We start from the raw sequence: 21,168 nt of genomic DNA, 5'->3' as shown, positions 1-21,168 counted from the left end.
CATGATACGTGAATTGGAGTGGCAATCATTAAAACAAAGGCGTTTTTCACTGCAATGTGATCTTCTTATGAAATTTCAATAACCAGTTTTCTCCTCTGATTGTGGAAACATTCTGTTGGCACCCACCTACATAGGGAGAAATGATCATCATGATAAAATAAGAGAAATCAGGGCTCACACAGAAAAATTTAAGTGCACGTTTTTCCCGCGTGCTGTTCGAGAGTGGAACGGTAGAGAGACAGCTTGAAGGTGGTTCACTGAACCCTCTGCCAGGCACTTTATTGTGAATAGCAGAGTAATGATGTAGATGTAGATTGTGAATAAGAGATATCAGAGGACGACAAGAGTAACATCAATCAGTTCAGGGGGGAAGGGGGGGGGGGGAGGGGCGCAAACTTCAGGTGTTTGAAATAAATTGGTCCTAATTTACGGTCAGGATACTAACCAGGAAGGAGTGTACAGAAACACACAGGGAGCACACTATTATGGTCCCAGAAAAGGGACTTGATGCACATTCCAACTGAGACATGCATCCAAGTTCGGGGGAGCTGGTATCAAGTTGTGTCTGTGTGCCTAAGGAAGTAGGCCATTCTGGTCCCAGACAAGAAAATAATTCCCAGACATCCCTGCGCGCCTTGAAGTCACATTGAGGACTGTGGTGGCTGTGCATAGAGCAAAACACAGAAGTCGTGGTGAGCAGCAAAGGAAAATCAGTTGTTTTGTGTCAATCTTGAGCAGGGGTCACTGCAATTGCACCATAGCACAACGCATGAATACTGCTCAAGATGACAAATTTTAACTATCATGGTTTTCCCAAACATCAGTACTTGCATTGTGAATGAAAAGTTTGATGCAAACACACAAACAAAATGAATGTGAAAACTGTGCATGTGTGTTTTCAGTTCATTTTCGACCTGAAGATTATGAATGAGATTTGACAAATAAACTACTATGGTTACCTTCAAGAAAGAAGCTGCTATTCACAGCAAACCCCAGTATAAATATTCTAACTGGCATGGGGAAGAAATTACAGAATAATTTTAAAACCAAAATTACCTTAACATAAATCAATTTGCATCAGTTTAATGCTTTTTTTCACATGTTACTGGATTACTCTATGACAGTGAATGATTCACAAAACTGTGTAGCAAATACAGAAATTATGTTGCTCAGGTTTTTGCTCCCAGGTAGCATAGCTTCATTTCTTATGGAAATAACCTTTATTTTGTTTGTATTCTGAAGATGTGTTATCTATTTCAGTGTAAGAAAATAGTACAACTTGTGACTTAACTCTTATACCTGCACATTTTGCATGATTTTCTGGAGCTTTACAAGTAACAATGATAGTCTAACAAGGCAAACTCCCCATTGCCTGCCTGCCTGCCTGCCAGCCTGATACACACAAAATAGTTAACAATACCACACGACATTACTGAATCACACTTAAATGTAACTTCTCTAACAAGGCAGACTGTAAGGATGACACAAAGAGTAAACACTTTGAAGTATTTTCTTCACAAAGAGACTGAATCTCAAACTCTAAAGAGTTCCAAAAGATGTGTAATGGATTTTTAATCAATCTCACAATTCAGGAGAATGCTCTAAAGAGATACGTAGACATTTGCTCAGCAATGCAAGTTAGTGATGCAGATAGATTGCTGCCTTTCCACAACAGTTTCATTATGTCAATAAAATCTCTCTTTGGTCTTTTCAAAAGCCTAAAAAGTATAAAAGTCAGCTACATATTAACTTTCTGATTAAATGAAGATTGCTTGGAATTTTTTATCCCAGAGTATGAGGATTAGGTGTATTTTATAATAACCCTGCATCATATATAGTAAGGAACAGAGGTGCATCTCCTTATACTGATGGGTAATGAGCGACATTTCTTTCTCTGGAAACAGACCAGTTACTGAAGTGTTAAATGCAGAGTCTTTTCAATGTCACATTGAATAAGATTCTGTTCCCTAAGTTTCATTACCAGTGAGCTCTGTATAAATGATGATGTTGAATTTCCAGTAGTAGAAATACCAGAAGCTGTCAATGTCTACAAAACCTTATTTACAGATATGGTAACAGTGTGTGATAACTCTGTAATCTCTGATATTCTACCAGATGAGGTGAAATACATTGCAGACTATATTGCATTTAAATACCAAAGCATTGATAAATCATCAGGTTTGCCAGCAGTAAAAACTGAAGTAGGAGAGCTTAATGAATACTGGATATCAGTTGTATCTTGTGCTGCTCTTCAGTCTGCAATGCTAGCATGGAAAACAGTGTTACAGTTTGAAGAAGAATTAGAATTATCTGCTTCTCATGGAAATGGAGTCCAAGAAAGGGAGGGAGGGAGGGAGGGAGGGAGGGGGAGGGGGATGGGGAGAGAGAGAGAGAGAGAGAGAGAGAGAGAGAGAGAGAGAGAGAGAGAGAGAGAGAGAGAGAGAGATTTCAAAGTCGCTCTATTCTGAAATGAAAGTGTCCTGAGATTGCTCTTTGTGTCGGAACAACAACATTTATAAGAATTACACATTTATTTGAATAAAGAACCAAAGCTGGAAGCCATGAAGAAAAGTGCCACAAGAAGGGAGCAGCTATCGATTGCATCTTCATCTGGTAAACAGCAATAGGAATCAGGAGCAGGCTATATTAATATATCTGCTGCTTCATCAAATGAGGAAGTTATTTTTTGTCTTAACTACCATTTCTTTAGTCCTAATGTTAATACATCTGTCATGTCACTTGATTTGATTTGTCTAACTGTGTACTGAACCAAGCCAAAAGCAAAATAAATGTGTAACATGCAACAGTCTCTGTAGTGCAGCACATCTGCCATATTATCACAATGCCACATTGCACTACGCAGTCTCGCTGTGCTGTCAGACAGTTCCAACCAATAGCAAGTGTTTTTGCCGGAATGGTACCCCCAGGTTGACACTCTCTGTATGTGAAAAGAATTGAATAGGTTAGATTATAGGACACTGTTGTATGGTGACTGCATGCATGTATGACAACTTTGGCCCTTCTTTCAACTCTTTGTTTGCCATCTTCAGTGATTCCACAATGAAATTTTCACTCTGCAATGGAGTGTGCACTGATATGACTTCCTGGAATGTTAAAACTATGTGACGGGCTGAGATTGACTTGTGAAATTTGCCTGTTCACGAGCACGTGCTCTACTGATAGATATCCAACAAAGACTCAAAACCTGTCCTCACAGCTTTACTTCCACCAGTAGGTACAGGGTTCAAGTTTCAGTCCAGCATACAGTTTTAATCTGCCAGAAAGTTTCTTCAATAATACTGAGAGCAATAACAGATGCTGTCCTCAAGTCTTTGACATAACTAAAGGCTGCTTTTGCCATATGAACAGCTGACAATCTTCCAATATAGTTTTGTTGCAGCCTTTATTATAGATACAACACTACTAATTTTGACATGCGCTTTTACAGTCACTGTGTCAGAATTCATGCTTTTTCCCAATAAATCATTACTTTGACGTAGAGTGAGTTTATTTACAAACCCACAAATTGTAAAAAAGAAACCTTAGCATTTATTTGATGGATGACAACTGACTTGCACTTATTTCATGCAAGTTATACCAGAACAAATAAATTAATTCTCATAAACGAACTGACGACAAGGACTTGTACTTTCCAAGACTGCTACCATCCTTCGAAAGTGAAAGGCTTGTTTAGACTAAGTGACTGATCCCTCATGTCTTCTAGCCTAAGTGAAATGTAAAATGGAAACAGATTGAGTTTAGGAAATTGACATAAACAAACTGCCTACATTAGGTGTTGAATGAATTTTTCGTGTCGAAGTAGCAACCTGTTAAGTTTGTGGTTTTATTTTTACATTTCTTTAAATTTTTCCATTTCTGAAGCCCCAAGGACACCCTGTTCCCTTACACTGCTGGGGGAGAGGAAATAGATTATATATTACTGAACATTTTAAAAAGTACTACCCCATGTTCCCACACACTTATATATACAGTATACAGGTATGTACTATACAAGTGTTTTGTATGCAGCCCCTCTTGTAAGCAAACTGCAGTATCCCAGTATCATACCAATGAACAGTAACATGCCGTTGCTTTGCCTGGAAGCAAATAAATATGATCATTCCATGTCATACTTTAAATATTTCATTCATAATCAATTTTTTTGTTTTCCTCTGCAACATTTTACATTGTCATTATAGCTTTGCCTTTACAAATGTCTGCTTGTGTCTGTGTATGTGCGGATGGATATGTGTGTGTGTGTGTGTGCGCGCGCGCGAGTGTATACGCCTTCTTTCCCCCTAAGGGAAGTCTTTCCGCTCCCGGGATTGGAATGACTCCTTACCCTCTTCCTTAAAACCCACATCATTTTGTCTTTCCCTCTCCTTCCCTCTTTCCTGATAATGAGGCAACAGTTTGTTGCGAAAGCTTGAATTTCATGTGTATGTTTGTGTGTCTATCGACCTGCCAGCACTTTCGTTTGGTAAGTCTCATCATCTGTATATACAAATTAAATGTGATGTACCCCAAGGATCAGTAATGGGACCCCTTCTGTACATAAATGATATAAAACTTAAATGTTGATGTACATAAAACAATCATATTGGCAGATGACACCCCAGTTCTGCTAAAAGGAGACAGCAAATGAGGTCACGAAACAACTTTGCAGTTGTGCACAAAATAATCAGCATGTAATAAACAGTAAAAAACACCATTGCACTAAAATTCCACAATGTTCCTAACAAGGGCATGTTTATCTCATTGCTCTTTCTTGATGCCTAACTAGTTGGTAACAGTACTGAAACCAAATTCTTAGGATTTCAGCTGCAGAGCAACGTCAGATGGAATAAGCACATTGAATATCTCAATGCAGAACTGAACAAAACATGTTACCTTATTTGTTCATTAAAATCATGCTGCAGTGAGAAAACAGTAATGAATGCGTATCGTGCCTACTCTCATTCTCGTCTCGTATGAGGTCACCTTCTGGGGAAACTCTAAAACAGCTAATAGCACTTTTAAACTACAAAAACGGCCATTAGAATCTTGTTTGGGTGCAAGCGTAGAGACTCTCATAAACCTCTGTTTAAGAAATCTGGTATTCCTCCATTACCATGTGTATAGATTACGGGAACCCTTTTATTCTTTAAAATAAATGTAACAGGTAAGGACTGCTGGCTGCAAAAAAACTGTGATATACATGACCACTTTACCAGACAAAACAAACACTTACATATAACTCAAATCAGCATAGCTCTGTGGCAATAAGGTACTTTTCACATGGGAGTTAAGCTTTATAACAAACTTCCTGAAAACATAAATGCTATTACTGAGATCAATACCTTCAGAAAATCTCTTAGGTCATATTTACAGCATCACTGCTTTCACTCCATTGAAGAATATTTAAATTTATGAAGTGTGTTATATAAATACTTATACATAAGTGTATTTATTGTAACCTTAAATATGTATGTCTAGAAACGATTGTCAGCTGTATATTTATAACTTGACTTGTCCCATGTCTTATGCATAAGCTGCTTTGTAGACAACAGGACCAATAAATAAAACAACAACAACAATAAGGCATGGGCTCTAGTAATGTCTGAAGTAGTGCTAGAGGGAATTTACACCATAAATCCTGCAGAGCACATGAGTACGATGGGATGGAGATCTCTTCTGAACAGCATGTTGCAAGGCATCCCAGATATGCTCAATAATTTTCTTGTCTAGAAAGTTTGCTGGCCAGCAGAAATGTTCTTGGAGCCACTCTGTAGCAATTCTGGATGTGTGGGGCGTCACATTGTCCTGCTGGAATTGCCCAAGTCCATCATAATGCACAATGGACATGAATGGATATAGGTGATCAGACAGAATGCTTACGCACATGCCACCTGTCTACACGTATCAGCGGTCCCATATCACTCCAACTTCACACACCCCACATGTAGGGTCCATGTATTCATGAATACCCGTACACGTCCATCTGATTGACACAATTAGGAACGAGACTCATCCGACCAGGCAACATATTTCCAGCCATCAACAGTCCAATTTCAGTGTTGACGGGTCCAGGTGAGGCGTAAAGCTTTGTGTTGTGCAGTCATCGAGGGTACACAAGGGGGCCTTTGGCTCCAAAAACCCATATCAATGATGTTTTGTTGAATTGCTTTCACATTGACATTTGTTGATGGCTCAGCATTGAAATGTGCAGTAATTTGCAAAAAGGCTGCACTTCTGTCACGTTGAGTGATTCTCTTCACTCATCGTTGGTCCTGTTCTTGCAGGATCTTTTTCCGGCCGCAGCAATGTCGGAGATTTGATGTTTTACTGGGTTCCTGATATTCACGGCACACCTGTGAAATGGCTGGATGGCAAAATCCCCACTTCATCACTTCCTCGAAGATGCTGTGACCCATTGCTCGTGCACCAACTATAATACAAAGTTCAGACTCACTTAACTCTTGATAACCTGCCATTGTAGCAGCAGTAACCGATCTAACAACTGCGCCAGATACTTGTTGTCTTACACGTATATACACACTGCCGACCCCAGCGCCATATTCTGCCTTTTTACAAAGCTCAGTATTTGAATATGCATGCCAATACCAGTTTCTTTGGTGCTTCTGTGTCTTTAACTTACTCTGAACTATTATTATTATTTCTTTCTTGTCTCAGACGTTATGTCTGGTTAAAAATGGAAGGTGACGGAGACCTTGATCAAGTGTGACTTCCTTTTAACTGTACGGTATAGGTTACATTGCATTTAGGAACTTTCGGGTAATTGAACAAGTGTCAATAATTACAGATTTCTGTAGTTGTATATATAAGTTTGGATGTAGCTGTATTGCATTGATGTACTGGTGGATATTGTGTGATATGACTCCTGTAGTTGATAGGATAATTGGTATAATGTCAACTATATCCTGATGCCACATGTCCTTGACTTCCTCAGCCAGTTGGATGTATTTTTCAATTTTTTTCTCCTGTTTTCTTTTGTAAATTTGTTGTATTGGGTATGGATCATTCGATTAATTGTGTTAATTTCTTCTTTTTATTGGTGAGTATGATGTCAGGTTTGTTATGTGGTGTTTTATCTGTTATAATGGTTCTGTTCCAGTATAATTTGTATTGATCGTTCTCCAGTACATTTTGTGGTGCATACTTGTATGTGGGAACATGTTGTTTTATAAGTTTATGTTGTAAGGCAAGCTGTTGATGTATTATTTTTGCTACATTGTCATGTCTTCTGGGGTATTCTGTATTTGCTAGTATTGTACATCCGCTTGTGATGTGATCTACTGTTTCTATTTGTTGTTTGCAAAGTCTGCATTTATCTGTTGTGGAATTGGGATCTTTAATAATATGCTTGCTGTAATATCTGGTGTTTATTGTTTGATCTTGTACTGCAATCATGAATCCTTCCGTCTCACTGTGTATATTGCCTTTTCTTAGCCATGTGTTGGATGCGTCTTGATCGATGTGTGGCTGTGTTAGATGATACGGGTGCTTGCCATGTAGTGTTTTCTTTTTCCAATTTACTTTCTTCGTATCTGTTGATGTTATGTGATCTAAAGGGTTGTAGAAGTGGTTATGAAATTGCAGTGGTGTAGCCGATGTATTTATATGAGTGATTGCTTTGTGTATTTTGCTAGTTTCTGCTCGTTCTATAAAGAAGTTTCTTAAATTGTCTACCTGTCCATTATGTAGGTTTTTTATGTCGATAAATCCCCTTCCCCCTTCCTTTCTGCTTAATGTGAATCTTTCAGTTGCTGAATGTATGTGATGTATTCTATATTTGTGGCATTGTGATCGTGTAAGTGTATTGAGTGCTTCTAGGTTTGTCTTACTCCATTTCACTACTCCAAATGAGTAGGTCAATATTGATATAGCATAAGTATTTATAGCTTTTGTCTTGTTTCTTGCTGTCAATTCTGTTTTCAGTATTTTTGTTAGTCTTTGTCTATATTTTTCTTTTAGTTCTTCTTTAATATTTGTATTATCTATTCCTATTTTTTGTCTGTATCCTAGATATTTATAGGCATCTGTTTTTTCCATTGCTTCTATGCAGTCACTGTGGTTATCCAATATGTAATCTTGTTTAGTGTGTTTTCCCTTGACTATGCTATTTTTCTTACATTTGTCTGTTCCAAAAGCCATATTTATATCGTTGCTGAATACTTCTGTTATCTTTAGTAATTGGTTGAGTTGGCAAGTAGTTTTAGATCATCCATGTATAGCAGATGTGTGATTTTGTGTGGGTATGTTCCAGTAATATTGTATCCATAATTTGTATTATTTAGCATGTTGGATAGTGGGTTCAGAGCAAGGCAGAACCAGAAAGGACTTAATGAGTCTCCTTGGTATATTCCACGCTTAATCTGTATTGGCTGTGATGTGATGTTATTTGAATTTGTTTGGATACTAAGTGTGGTTTTCCAATTTTTCATTACTATGTTTAGGAACTGTATCAATTTAGAATCTACTTTGTATATTTCCAATATTTGTAGTAACCATGAGTGGGGTACACTATCAAAAGCTATTTGGTAATCAATGTATGCATAGTGTAGCAACCTTTGTTTAGTTTTAGCTTGATATGTCACCTCTGCATCTATTATCAGTTGCTCTTTACATCCTCGTGCTCCTTTGCAACAGCCATTTTATTCTTCATTTATAATTTTGTTCTGTGTTGTATGTACCATTAATTTCTGTGTAATGACTGAAGTTAATATTTTGTATATTGTTGGTAGGCATGTTATGGGGCAATATTTTGCTGGGTTTGCTGTGTCTGCTTGGTCTTTACGTTTCAGATAAGTTATTCCATGTGTAAGTGTATCAGGGAATTTGTGTGGGTCTGCAATGTAACTGTTAAATAATTTATATCTAAAAACAAAGATGATGTCACTTACCAAACGAAAGCGCTGGCACATCGATAGACACACAAACAAATACAAACATACACAAACATACACACAAAATGCTAGCTTTCGCAACAAACGGTTGCCTCATCAGGAAAGAGGGAAGGAGAGGGAAAGACTAAAGGATGTGGGTTTTAAGGGAGAGGGTAAGGAGTCATTCCAATCCCGGGAGCGGAAAGACTTATCTTAGGGGGAAAAAAGGACAGGTATACACTCGCACACACACACATATCCATCCACACATATGCAGACACAAGCAGACATATACAGAGGCAAAGAGTTTGGGCAGAGATGTCAGTCGAGGCGGAAGTGCAGAGGCAAAGATATTGTTGAATGACAGGTGAGGTATGAGTGGCAGCAACTTGAAATTAGCGGAGATTGAGGCCTGGTGGATAACGGGAAGAGAGGATATATTGAAGAGCAAGTTCCCATCTCCGGAGTTCAGATAGGTTGGTGTTAGTGGGAAGTATCCAGATAACCCGGACGGTGTAACACTGTGCCAAGATGTGCTGGCCGTGCACCAAGGCATGTTTAGCCACAGGGTGATCCTCATTACCAACAAACACTGTCTGCCTGCGTCCATTCATGCGAATGGACAGTTTGTTGCTGGTCATTCCCACATAGAAAGCTTCACAGTGTAGGCAGGTCAGTTGGTAAATCACATGGGTGCTTTCACACGTGGCTCTGCCTTTGATCGTGTACACCTTCCGGGTTACAGGACTGGAGTAAGTGGTGGTGGGAGGGTGCATGGGACAGGTTTTACACCGGGGACGGTTACAAGGGTAGGAGCAGAGGGTAGGGAAGGTGGTTTGGGGATTTCATAGGGATGAACTAAGAGGTTACGAAGGTTAGGTGGACGGCGGAAAGACACTCTTGGTGGAGTGGGGAGGATTTCATGAAGGATGGAATAATTTAGTTAGATGTGAATGTGTCGAGGTGAATTTCTTTAGCCAGAAATTTGCTATTTTATCTTTTCCAGGGGCTTTCCAATTGTGAGTAGAATTAATTGCTCGGGTGACTTCATGTTGCAAAATTATCACTTCAGGCATTTGTGGTATCATCTTGTATGAATCTGTTTCTGCTTGTATCCACCGTGCATGCCTGTTATGTTGTACCGGGTTTGACCATATGTTGCTCCAGAAGTGTTCCATGTCTGTTATGTTTGGTGGATTGTCTATTTTAACATGTGTGTTATCTATTGTCTGGTAAAATTTCTTTTGGCTTGTGTTGAATGTTTGGTTGTGTTTCCTTCTATTTTCAATTTTTTTGTATCTTCTAAGTCGTTTGGCCAATGCTTGCAATTTCTGCTTCTTTTCATCTAATTGCTCTATCACTTCTTGTTGTGAGATTTTACCTAACCTTTTTCATTTTTTTCTGACCTTTCATTTCTTATAAATTGTGTTAGCTGTCCAATGTCTTTTCTCAGTTTTTCTATTCTGATCTGTAGCCGGTGTTGCCATGCTGGTTTTGTGGGTTTCTTCCGTGTGTTGGTTGGTTCTGATCTCTGCCTAATGTGTATATTTAGTGTAGTGAGTGCTCCTATATAAACCAGTAGTTGTAACTCTTCCATAGTTGTGTTTTCATTTATTTTGTTGTGTATGATTTTGTTGATAGTTTTTATTGTTGTTTTGACTTGTGGGTTATTTGGCGGTCTATGGTTCAAATGGCTCTGAGCACTATGGGACTCAACTGCTGTGGTTATCAGTCCCCTAGAACTTAGAACTACTTAAACCTAACTAACCTAAGGACATCACACACATCCATGCCCGAGGCAGGATTCGAACCTGCGACCGTAGCAGTCGCACGGTTCCGGACTGCGCGCCTAGAACCGCGAGACCACCGCGGCCGGCGGCGGTCTATGCAAGAATGGTCTAATGTCTGTATTTGTGTCTTTGTATTCTATATATGTCAGCTGAAATTTTTCTTCTATATCTAACATGTGTGTCACTTCGTGTTCTATTTGTGCTTGTTCTGGTGGCTGTCTTAAGATTTTGTTTTCCTCTGACTGTTTAATTGATGCGTGTTGTTCTTTGTTTGTTTGCTCTGGGATGTTTGAGTCCATTACTGTATTTTCTTCTTCTTCTGATTGCACATTATTTTGTTCCAGTATTTGTTGTACTTGTTGTTTGATGTTTTATAATTCTGACTGGGTATCCTGTTATTTTTGATTACTACATGGATCTGATCAGCTAGTCGTTGTTCTGTTAAAAATTTTAATTCTGGGTGTCTGATAATAAATGTTGTGTATACTTGTGATCTGTATCCAGTTGTGTTGGTTCCTAGGTTTGTTGCTTGGTAATAACAGAACATGAGGTGTCGATTAACTTCATCTGACCATCTCATCCTCTGTCTGTTTTCCTTCTAGGGTGGTTGCAGGAAGCATATCTTGCAAAACACCTCTATTTGGATTTAAATCATTTTCCAGTTGGCTAGCAGTGTCGTTACCATTGTGGGCGGGCATAGGGTTCAAGTGTCGTCCCCGACCATGACGGCGCTTGTCCGAGGCTTCTTTCGTTCTGTCCTGAACCAACTAATCACACTAAAAGGCGGGTTAGCCCTATTAGTGGTTTGTTCTTTTTGTCGCCTTTTACGACTGGCAGAACATACCGGAGGCCTATTCTTTTCCCGGGCCTCCACGGGAATTATTATTATTATTATTCCATGTTCCTGCCTGTAACATTATTTACATTCTTTGTTGCTGAACATGACATTTTTTGAAATCTACATCTGAAACTCAATTTAAAGGTGATCCTGCTATAACCCTTTTTTTTCCTTTGCTAACAGAACCTTTTTCTTTCTTTCCTCTTCAAATCTTTAATCAAATTTTTATCATCCACTTTTGATGGATTTTCAGATATTGAGAAAATGCTGTTTGACTGTCTAAATTTTTAAGCAAATTTGGAGATACATGTAAGCTTCATTATAGATCACTTACCAGCAGAATTATTTATATCATCTTACAGTGGGTACAGGCTAGACTGAAAGCTTGTAGCCATAAACCAGAGGAACAAGAATGGTATTAAAAACACAGATGAAAATGGTAACATATAATTTTTGCATCTTAGAAAGTAAAACTGAAGGTTTGCAACTAGCAAATCTAAAAAACATAGAATACCATCAAAATACAAACCTGCAATGATTTTTTGATAGGTTGTGCAACTTTGCCTTCAGTGACTGGGAAAAACTGATCTAACTCATACTGGCATTCAATTTGGTGCCATCTAGCAGGTGCTGTTTGAAATTTCCAGTCTACTGAAGTGCCAGAAGATGGTGTGGTGCTGTCGGCACTAAACAGTCTGCATGTATGCCTGAAGATCGGAAAGATCAAAATAGCTACATTTTTATGTGTAACAAAATACACATGCACACGAAATACTGAATATGAATATGAACTGTTACGGTCTTAGGTTTCATTTCTATTACTGTCACACCCTGACTGAATATTAACAGCTAAGAATGCTCCAAATGTTTCATAAAAACAGTACACTTCTGAGATTATTATTCACAATAATAAAAATGTGTGCATAACCCTAAATTCCAGATGTCTTTGAGATTAATCATCAAGCAAACGTAGGGAAGTGTGACAGAACATAGTTTGAACTGAATATGTTTGAAATGTCTAATTATTGTGTCCTAATCAAATAAGGTAAATACACAGTATCTTTAAATAAGAAGAGACATTGTATGTTCAGTAACACTGGCCATACAGTGAGTTGTCAACTTACTCTTTACATAATTTTTATTCCCAGTATTTTCCATCATCATATTAAAATGACTATGTGGCTCTCTTCATCAAATTACCTAGTGCCTTCTGCCCTTTGTTGCTGTCCTGCATTCTGTCTTATTCTCTATCCCATCTGTATTTTCTCTACTTGCCATTCTTTACATATATGTATTATCATCTCTCACTAGCAGAATTACACTGAACCTTTTGGCACCCTGTAGCATCAGTAATAGCCACACCCTGTAGCATCAGTAATAGCCACTGCCTGCACAGCACAGTGTCAGGTGCCTATTTTACAGGACCTCAGTTAAATGTCATTTTATTACTAAACTGCTTCCTTTTATCCTTTAACCTGTCCAGCTCTAACACACATTGTTCTCATAATTATTCACATTCTACATATGACTAGATTAATATGGCCAACCAAGCATTGTTTTCTTTGCATATGCTAGTCAAAGATATACAACAAAATATTCTCTTTCTACCGAACTATCTTACAGCTGACAGTATAAATTCTTTTTGCAGCATCATATTTCAATCCCCTGAAATAGTTCTCCAGTGAACTATATACAGTCATTTCATATGTTTTCATATTTCCTATCCTTATTTCACATTTTTCACTTTACTACCAGTAACAACTACCCAGTGTCATTTACTTCATGTCTACGGCTACATAACATTCCTAAGGAACCGTTGTGCATTTACTCATGTCAACTCAACAAATAGTCAAACACACTACTACAAAAAATATCCATGCACATGCATCCCTTCATTACATCTCTTCCTTCTCAAGTTACTATTAATATGTGCAGTCCCCAGTCTCCAGAATTTCACAAAAACCAGAACCCGAACATGTCCAGTACATCTATCAACCTATCTAACAAGAAGTTCAATCACATACAGAAGTTTCAGTATATTCCAGAGTTCTCTATTTCAGCATTACACATGAATCTAGTCATGTGCACTGGTCAAAGTTTGCTCTCATTCATCTGATAACTAGAGGGAACACTTTTGCTATAATACCTCTGAAATCAAAAACGTTGCCTCTCCCAATTCATATCAGGTTTGAACCCTAACCCTTCCCTCTCCGCCATTCAGCCACTCTCTTGTTACTTTCCAGGAACTCCTTGTCTCCAACCTTTCCTAGGTCCATTCACAAGACCACAAGTGTATTACAGTGGTAAGATAAGCCATAATTTTAAAACATATTAATTTGATCATGCTCACTGGGCACATAGGCACCAGCACCTTTGCGAATATTGGACAGAAGGTACAGTGTGACAATTCTCTAACAGTATGACAAAAATAAAAGTTAGTTACATCCATGGCATGGCCATGTGCACCCATATGAAATCATCAAATGACATGCCACTTGTGGCCAATCCAGAGAAATGTCCCTAACCACACCAGGTAGTTAACTACCCGGAGGTTTAAGTTCATTCGTATCTTCACAATTTGGAGCCAGGACCAAAATCCTATCATCATTCCTCAACATGCCTCTGAGTGAGAAACATCGTTCCCTCCAATTCAGTATGGCATGCTTCCACCCTATCTACAAAGTATTTGGTCCATCCTAACGTCATGTCTACCCCTAATCCCTTGGTGCATGGACCATAGCCCCGTAACATATCCAGGTGCAAGAAATATCATGTACAACAACTCAGCATATCAAAGGCACATATTATCCTAAGTGAGACAGGGCCATCTGCGAAAGAAGTTACCTTATGCTCAATCGGCACTTTTGCACAGCCTTTTCTGTGGACTGGACTGCCAAGTAATTGTCCACCTAAACAAATAGCCAAGGCCAAACTGTGGCTAAGAGCAGAGATGATTTTCAATGACGTAACATTATGATGGGCACAAGATGCTCTACTTCACTGGCTGCTTCACAATGTAAGTCATGTATAGCCTGCCCCCCCCCCCCCCCCCCCCTACAATGCTAGACTGTCCAATTCATATAGATGAGAATTGTCCTTACAACATATTCTTTGATCTCTTAATCCTCCTGGTCCCAACATCCACTAGCCCCTACCTGTCACTTATTTCCACATCTGTCCCCACACTTTCCACTTCTCTCCATTAACCTACACTGCCCATCCAAAAAGTTCTGAGACTGATTTTATTCCTGACATTTAAGTGAAATTAGCATATTAACTATGGTGGCAGCTTGAACTAACAATTGTAATGAACGGATGTGCATTCAACCACTCCATTCTGAGCAGGTAGTGTTAAGTAGCAAATGTTCAGCTGTTGTGTGTTGGAGTTTTAGCAGTACAAACCTACCACAAAATGTTGAAATGCAGAAATTCACGAAGGGTCAATGGTTTGATGACATAATTGACATCCAAACCACTGAGACACAAGAGTTGAACAGCAGCCCAAAGAAGGAATTTTCTTACAGTTTCACATGGTTCAGAAAGTTCTATGCAAAAGGGGGGAGACTTTGTGGTACTCCTGAAACATTAAAATCATCAAATTAACTTTTCTCTACTTCTTATTAATCCAAACTCTGAACATTTTGGGCTGGTTGAGTACACAAACGCTATTCTTTCTGTAGTCTCGCCCATCAACATTTCGTTGTGTACCACAGGCAATTTCTCTGGCCTGTGATAGGATGGCTTCACCTGTGCCATACCTACCCCACTGTGTTGCTTTCTTTCCCTCCCAGTTCTTACCCTTTTGTTCCCTCCTCCATTCTGTATCCCTTATTTTACTCTTGTTGCCCTCAGTTACTTCAACTGGATACCCAACGTCACTTTGCTGGTATAGTGTAGCTGGCCAGGACAATTTAGTCGAGCAACCATATGTTCTTATTAGTCCGTCAGCTCTGAGCAAAAACACAGTCCAAAAGCTTTGTGAATATTTCCATCTTGTTTATGTATTTACTGTCCCTCACATCTTGTGGTAGACATGTACAAACATATAGGACCTGATTTACAGTAATTGTATGGTGACTATTTAATACTGTTGGTATTATGTCTTATAAAAAATGAAATACTGATGGTATTATGTCTTATAAAGAATGACTGTTAAATATTTCCAAATGCATAAGCTTACATGTATGATTGAATTAAAGATTGTCAAAAAGATAAACACACATGGGAGACAGTGCCAGGTGCTGTTCAGTGTCTCAATAATATGGCGATTGGATACACATACCCCTTCGACTACTTGACGTTCAAGAGAGAAACAATTGTGCAGGGTACTAATTACCCATATGCACAAAAAAAATATTTTGGCACAAGTAATGTGCTCAGTTCAAATATGTTTAAAAACTGAAGTTTTGGCATTTAGGGGAAAAATACCCCACTTATTTTGCGGCTGTGGTAGATATAGTCTTGGGCCTAATTACACAAATTTAAAACTGTGTTATTAAAAAAAAAAAAACATTCAAGAGAAAATCTTTCAAAACCACGTAAAAATTAACTTTTTCTGTTATTTTATTTACCTTCATCTGTTTACTCACAAATCTGCATCAAACTTTTATGGTTTCGTTGCATTCCAACATTGCTTGGTTCCAGTTGAACTTTCAATAACAAAAGCTTACAAGCAATAAATATTGCTTCCTGATATGACAGACATTTTTGATCAATAAATTATTACTACAATTCCAATACTGTTTCTTAACAGTTAAAGGTATTCCAGTTAATAAAACATGAGAAGGTTTTTTTTATCTGATGGAATATATTTGTAATGGAAGAAATAGTTATCATATCTTTGAGATAATTACCAAATCATTTTCTGCAAATGGTAGCTCACTCACTATTTCCATTACTGAATGCCAAAGGGTACATGGACTTTAATAAATTTGGTACTTGGTCTAAGTTTATAAATAAGTAAGGAAGCATCTTAAAAAATAAACTGGCTCAACTAACTATAACAATTTTGAAAAGAAGAGAGAAAAAAACATTTTTCTGACCATCTTAAGTAATACAGCATAACCAATTTTGGGCTTCAAGTTTTCTGCTTATTATCATTTAATACTATCCAAGGTTTTTACATTCAAGCAACTCATCTTTCAGAAAGGAAGTCATCACTGCATAAAGGTGTGCAGCAAAAACACTTACTAAGCAGCAGGAAGATGGGTAGGCATCTGTAATTTGCTTGGTAGTCTAATAAAAAGAGTATGTGCCATGATAGTAATCTGAGAAAACTGGATGTATGATTGCAAATAATCTAAAGCTTTTTAGATGTGCAGGTACATATTTCATAAGGCATAAAAAATTCATATAGGCTATGCATCCCTTTCTATGGCTCAGAAGAGTGTTTTATACTCTAGTGCAGAAGTTTATGACAACATGTAACCACCACAAAGGAGACAAGAAATTTAAAATACCTAGATATAAAGAAAAAGTAAAAGAATACTGCATTAGCCCCTCCTCTTATAATGTTCCAAATATCTGTTCTGATATATGTGAACTCTAATCTTTAATACAAACAGATCCTGACTATGCTGATATGCAAACTGCTGACAGCTGTCGGTGTAAAGTTACCTAAACACTTTGTTTAAAACTTTAGATAAAACAGGATGAGTAGAGTAAGAGAAACAACAGTAGCTCATTTTCTCATAATATACACACAAAATTTCCATAATTCATAGTGTGGTTACATTAGCGCTAATCATAATTCCTTATCAGTATATTACAGAAGTAGCATTCCCTGGCAGCTTCTGCCCCTTTAATGTACAGCTCGACTCTTTCTACATCCCTGAATGCTCCCCATCTTGACGGGATTCATGAAAGACAAACTGAATGAATGAATAAAAAAAGTTTTCACAACAGAAATACTCAAACTGAAACTATCTTTCAAGTATGCACTGATCTAAATAATTCCACTGGTTTTCATAGATGACTGCCTTATACATATTTGAAATTAGAATTATGAAAATAATAATAGTGTCAGGAAAACTGATTTATTTACGTGCTGAGAAGGATTCCATTCCTAAATTGACAAATTTTTTATTTACTGTTAATATTCTTAGTGTTTGAGGTGATATGAAACCAATTGCTACTCCTGGCAGTACAGCAATGGGATATTTCCTGCATTTAGTAGCATATAAATAAATCTGATTATATACACAACATAAAAATTTGACATCTGACATGAGTAGTAGTTGTTTCTACAGTTAAATTAACAGCTGGGGCCAGGTTCATTGGTAGATATGAGATATATAAATGGGTTATCACAATTATGTTTTAGAGACAAACCAATTATGAATACTGCACTTGAACAGGTTTGCATATGATGTCTCATGGCCATGCACAAATTTATTTGTAAATCTTTTAAATCTACATCTACACCCTGCATGCTACCTTACAGTGTGTGGCAGACGGCACATCTGATACCACTATCAGTTCCCCTCTAACATGAAGTAGTTATGGGTTAGCATATACTTAGCTGCATGTATGAGTGAGGTGATAAGTTTGGAGTCAGTAGTACAGCAGAATATTTAGTGTGTGACAGTGATAGACCATGGTCTACAGGGTGTTCAGAAACAGTGCAAAAAGCTTGTAAGAGTGTTGGTGGTGAGGTTGTGCTGAGAAATAAATTATGCCTGAAAATTAATCATGGTAAAATGTATCCACCTGTTTGTCACTACAGGTTTTGCACGCTGCAGTATTGGACATGCTACATGACAAAAACCTATGTCTGTACCACATAAAGAAAGTGTACAACTTAATGAAAGAGGACTATCTTTCTTGGAATCAGTATTCCCTGTGACACTTAAAACAATGCATCGAAATTCCAAATTTCAAAAGGATAGTGTTGTGGACAGGTTAAGTATGTTTCACCAGAGAAAGGCCATTGAGCCCTCTAAACAGCCTCATTTCAAATGACAAAAATGCACATAGCATATATGCGAAATCATATTAGCATAAAATAGGTGTGAACATTTGGGCAGATATAAGAGACTGTTTGTTGGGTACTGTCCTACTTCCTCCTCATTTCCATGGATAGATGTATTTAGCATTGCACAAAAACATCCTTCCATTGTATTTAGAAGACGTTCCTCTAGTAGTCTGTTACGTAATGTGTACCAAGATGATGGTACATCACTGTACTTCGCTGATGGGGTACAGGAGCATTTAGATGCATTGTATCCGCAGAGGCGGATTGGGAAATACGGTCCAGCCCCAGATTTTGCCCTTTTAGATTTTTATCTGTGTGGCCACATGCAGAGATTTGTCAAAGCGACACCAGCAGACATTGTAAAAGAGTGTCTTGTGAGAATAATTTAGGCTTTGATGAAACCAGGGAAACTTCTGAATTCAGAAAACTTGCAGATTTCTTGACACAACAGTGCCATGTGTGCATTTGGGTTGGAGGAGAACACTAGCAGCTGTTGTGAATAGTTAGTTACTTTTCATTCTTGATTATTTTGTTGTTAAATGAACGACTTGGGAATATTGCTTCATGTTTTTTATTACATTTCTGAGTGTCTACTAACAAGGAGAGGTCCCCAGGGTTGGGATCTCTATTTTGAAAGCACCAGTATTTCGCATGATACATTAGTGCCTTAAGCATAATAGTACTGCCTAGATTGATGATAACTCATTGTTTATGCACAGAAGGTTGTGGGTATGAATCTCAACGGCTGCTTTAACTTTTTTTATTTTTAAATCATCATCAAAATTACTTTGATCACCATGTTTATTCAATTATGTTCTTAAATTTAATTTTTTATTTCTATTCCTTTGTCACATCATTGTAATCACAACATGCACTTTCTCATTTGTTCTCACATGGTGGCTACTCAAACTTAGGGGTGGGGGGAGATGGGAGAGGGGAATACCTGAGAATTCCAGGTGTAAGGAGGAAGATGCTGTCAAGAGGCTCATGATAAAATAATGGTGCGTGGGGGGAAAGGGAGAGGGGGCAGCATACAACATAATGACTTTACTTTCCTCTCAGCTAAGCTACTGTACCTGCCATAAGCTGTATTCTAACTTCAGTTTTTAAACATCAGTAATTTATATGGAATAATACTCATAATTGTTTAAGTATTAATTATTTTAAAATTTGTGATTTATAATACATTATAAAATTCATTTTCAGTGTTAAGTTACAAATGCAGAATATCCTGACATTTTATGAAATTCTTTAACTTCCCTGAGATTTCCCCAAATTTTCCTGATGAAATGTAATTCCCTGAGAATTCCAGATTTTCCAGAAGAATCACCGCCCTGTCTAAATGTTATTTACATTCTTTTTTCATTCATGACCTCTGTTCAAGTGATTTTGATTATTTTTATATATTGTCTATTTCATTTCAGCTGTTTTAACATTTTGTGTTTCTGTCCATTTTACTGCATTTATTATTTCTGTCCCTTATTGTGACTGAATTTAATTTTTCTTATAATTCCATCTTCCCATTACCTCATCTGCATTATTTTTTCCATAGTACAACAAGAATTTATGTTTCAAATGTTTGACTGACAATTACCCTCTACAACTTTTAACAAAAACTAAAATTCTGATACCACTGCACAGTCTTTATAATTAAATTACTTCATATTTGGGTTTCTGACAAACTGCCAATTTCAAATTTTTCAATATTATGCACAAAGATATCAATAGGTGAAACAATCATAGGAAGAAAAATAGATGCATGAAATGTTAGTATCATGATTAACATTATGCTACAAGGAAGCAGAAATGAAAAACATTACATTTAAAGCAATTAACTGCACACAAATAATGAACAAAAAACTAGAAATCATCTGACAAGATTTGAACCTACAACTTTCTGCATGTTAATGATATCCTTAACCACTACATTATGCCACCACTCTGTGCACTATTATAATAGTACTATTCTTACGGCACTAGGGTATCACATGAAATTCAGAATTGGTAACACATGAAATTATAAATAAAAAATTCAGATTTATTATTATTATTATTATTATTTCTTTTTTGTGATTACTCGCTAACAAAAGTCCCTCGAATGCATAGAATGTGTCTCGAAACACTGCCTCTGGCAGGCTGCTTGAATTTGTGTGCAAAATGGCCTAATTGGCTAACTCCAATGCTAAATAATTCTGAAATGGCACAATGTATCAGTTTTTTTCCTTGACAATATTTCTCGGCACAACCTGCCCTGCAACACCCTCACAAGCTTTTTCAGAGTATTTATGACTACCCTGTAAAGGCAACATCCACAGTGATCCACATACTAGTAACGTGGTGAAGGTTGCAAAAAGTGGTTTGTGAACTTGATGTGGGAAGGTAGCCCCTGCCCTCCCTTTCACTCACAAGCCCTCTCCAGTCTCCCTCTTCCTATGTTCTATTTCCCCCTTCCAACCCTGTATCATTCTGCTGCTGCCCCTCCACCCCAACCCATGGTCACTAGCCCCTCAACATTTCCTCACCTTTCACCTGTAACCTATCCCACCCAACAACCCATCTCATCAGTCGAGTTGGAGCACCAAATCAATGTAGCCAAGGCCAAAAGAACATGTATGTATCTGAGTTGTCTGCAAAATAAGGTTCCCAAGAACCTGCACTTGCAAGCAACGCTGTTATGCAGGA

At 37.8% G+C, this 21,168-nt stretch overlaps 1 protein-coding gene across 1 annotated transcript in view; it reads right to left on the bottom strand.

The window, feature by feature from the left end:
* The window catches only part of LOC124711940 (protein odr-4 homolog), a 42,507-nt gene that overhangs the window by 14,514 nt on the left and 6,825 nt on the right, over positions 1-21,168 (bottom strand). Inside the window, exon 4 of the mRNA XM_047242199.1 lies at positions 12,043-12,220. Within this exon, the coding sequence (XP_047098155.1) occupies positions 12,043-12,220 (178 nt within the window). The remainder of the gene's footprint in view (positions 1-12,042; positions 12,221-21,168) is intronic.

Source organism: Schistocerca piceifrons, chromosome 8, assembly GCF_021461385.2.
Source record: "Schistocerca piceifrons isolate TAMUIC-IGC-003096 chromosome 8, iqSchPice1.1, whole genome shotgun sequence".
NCBI classification, from domain to species: domain Eukaryota; kingdom Metazoa; phylum Arthropoda; class Insecta; order Orthoptera; family Acrididae; genus Schistocerca; species Schistocerca piceifrons.
This window is presented reverse-complemented; position numbering and strand designations above follow the sequence as displayed.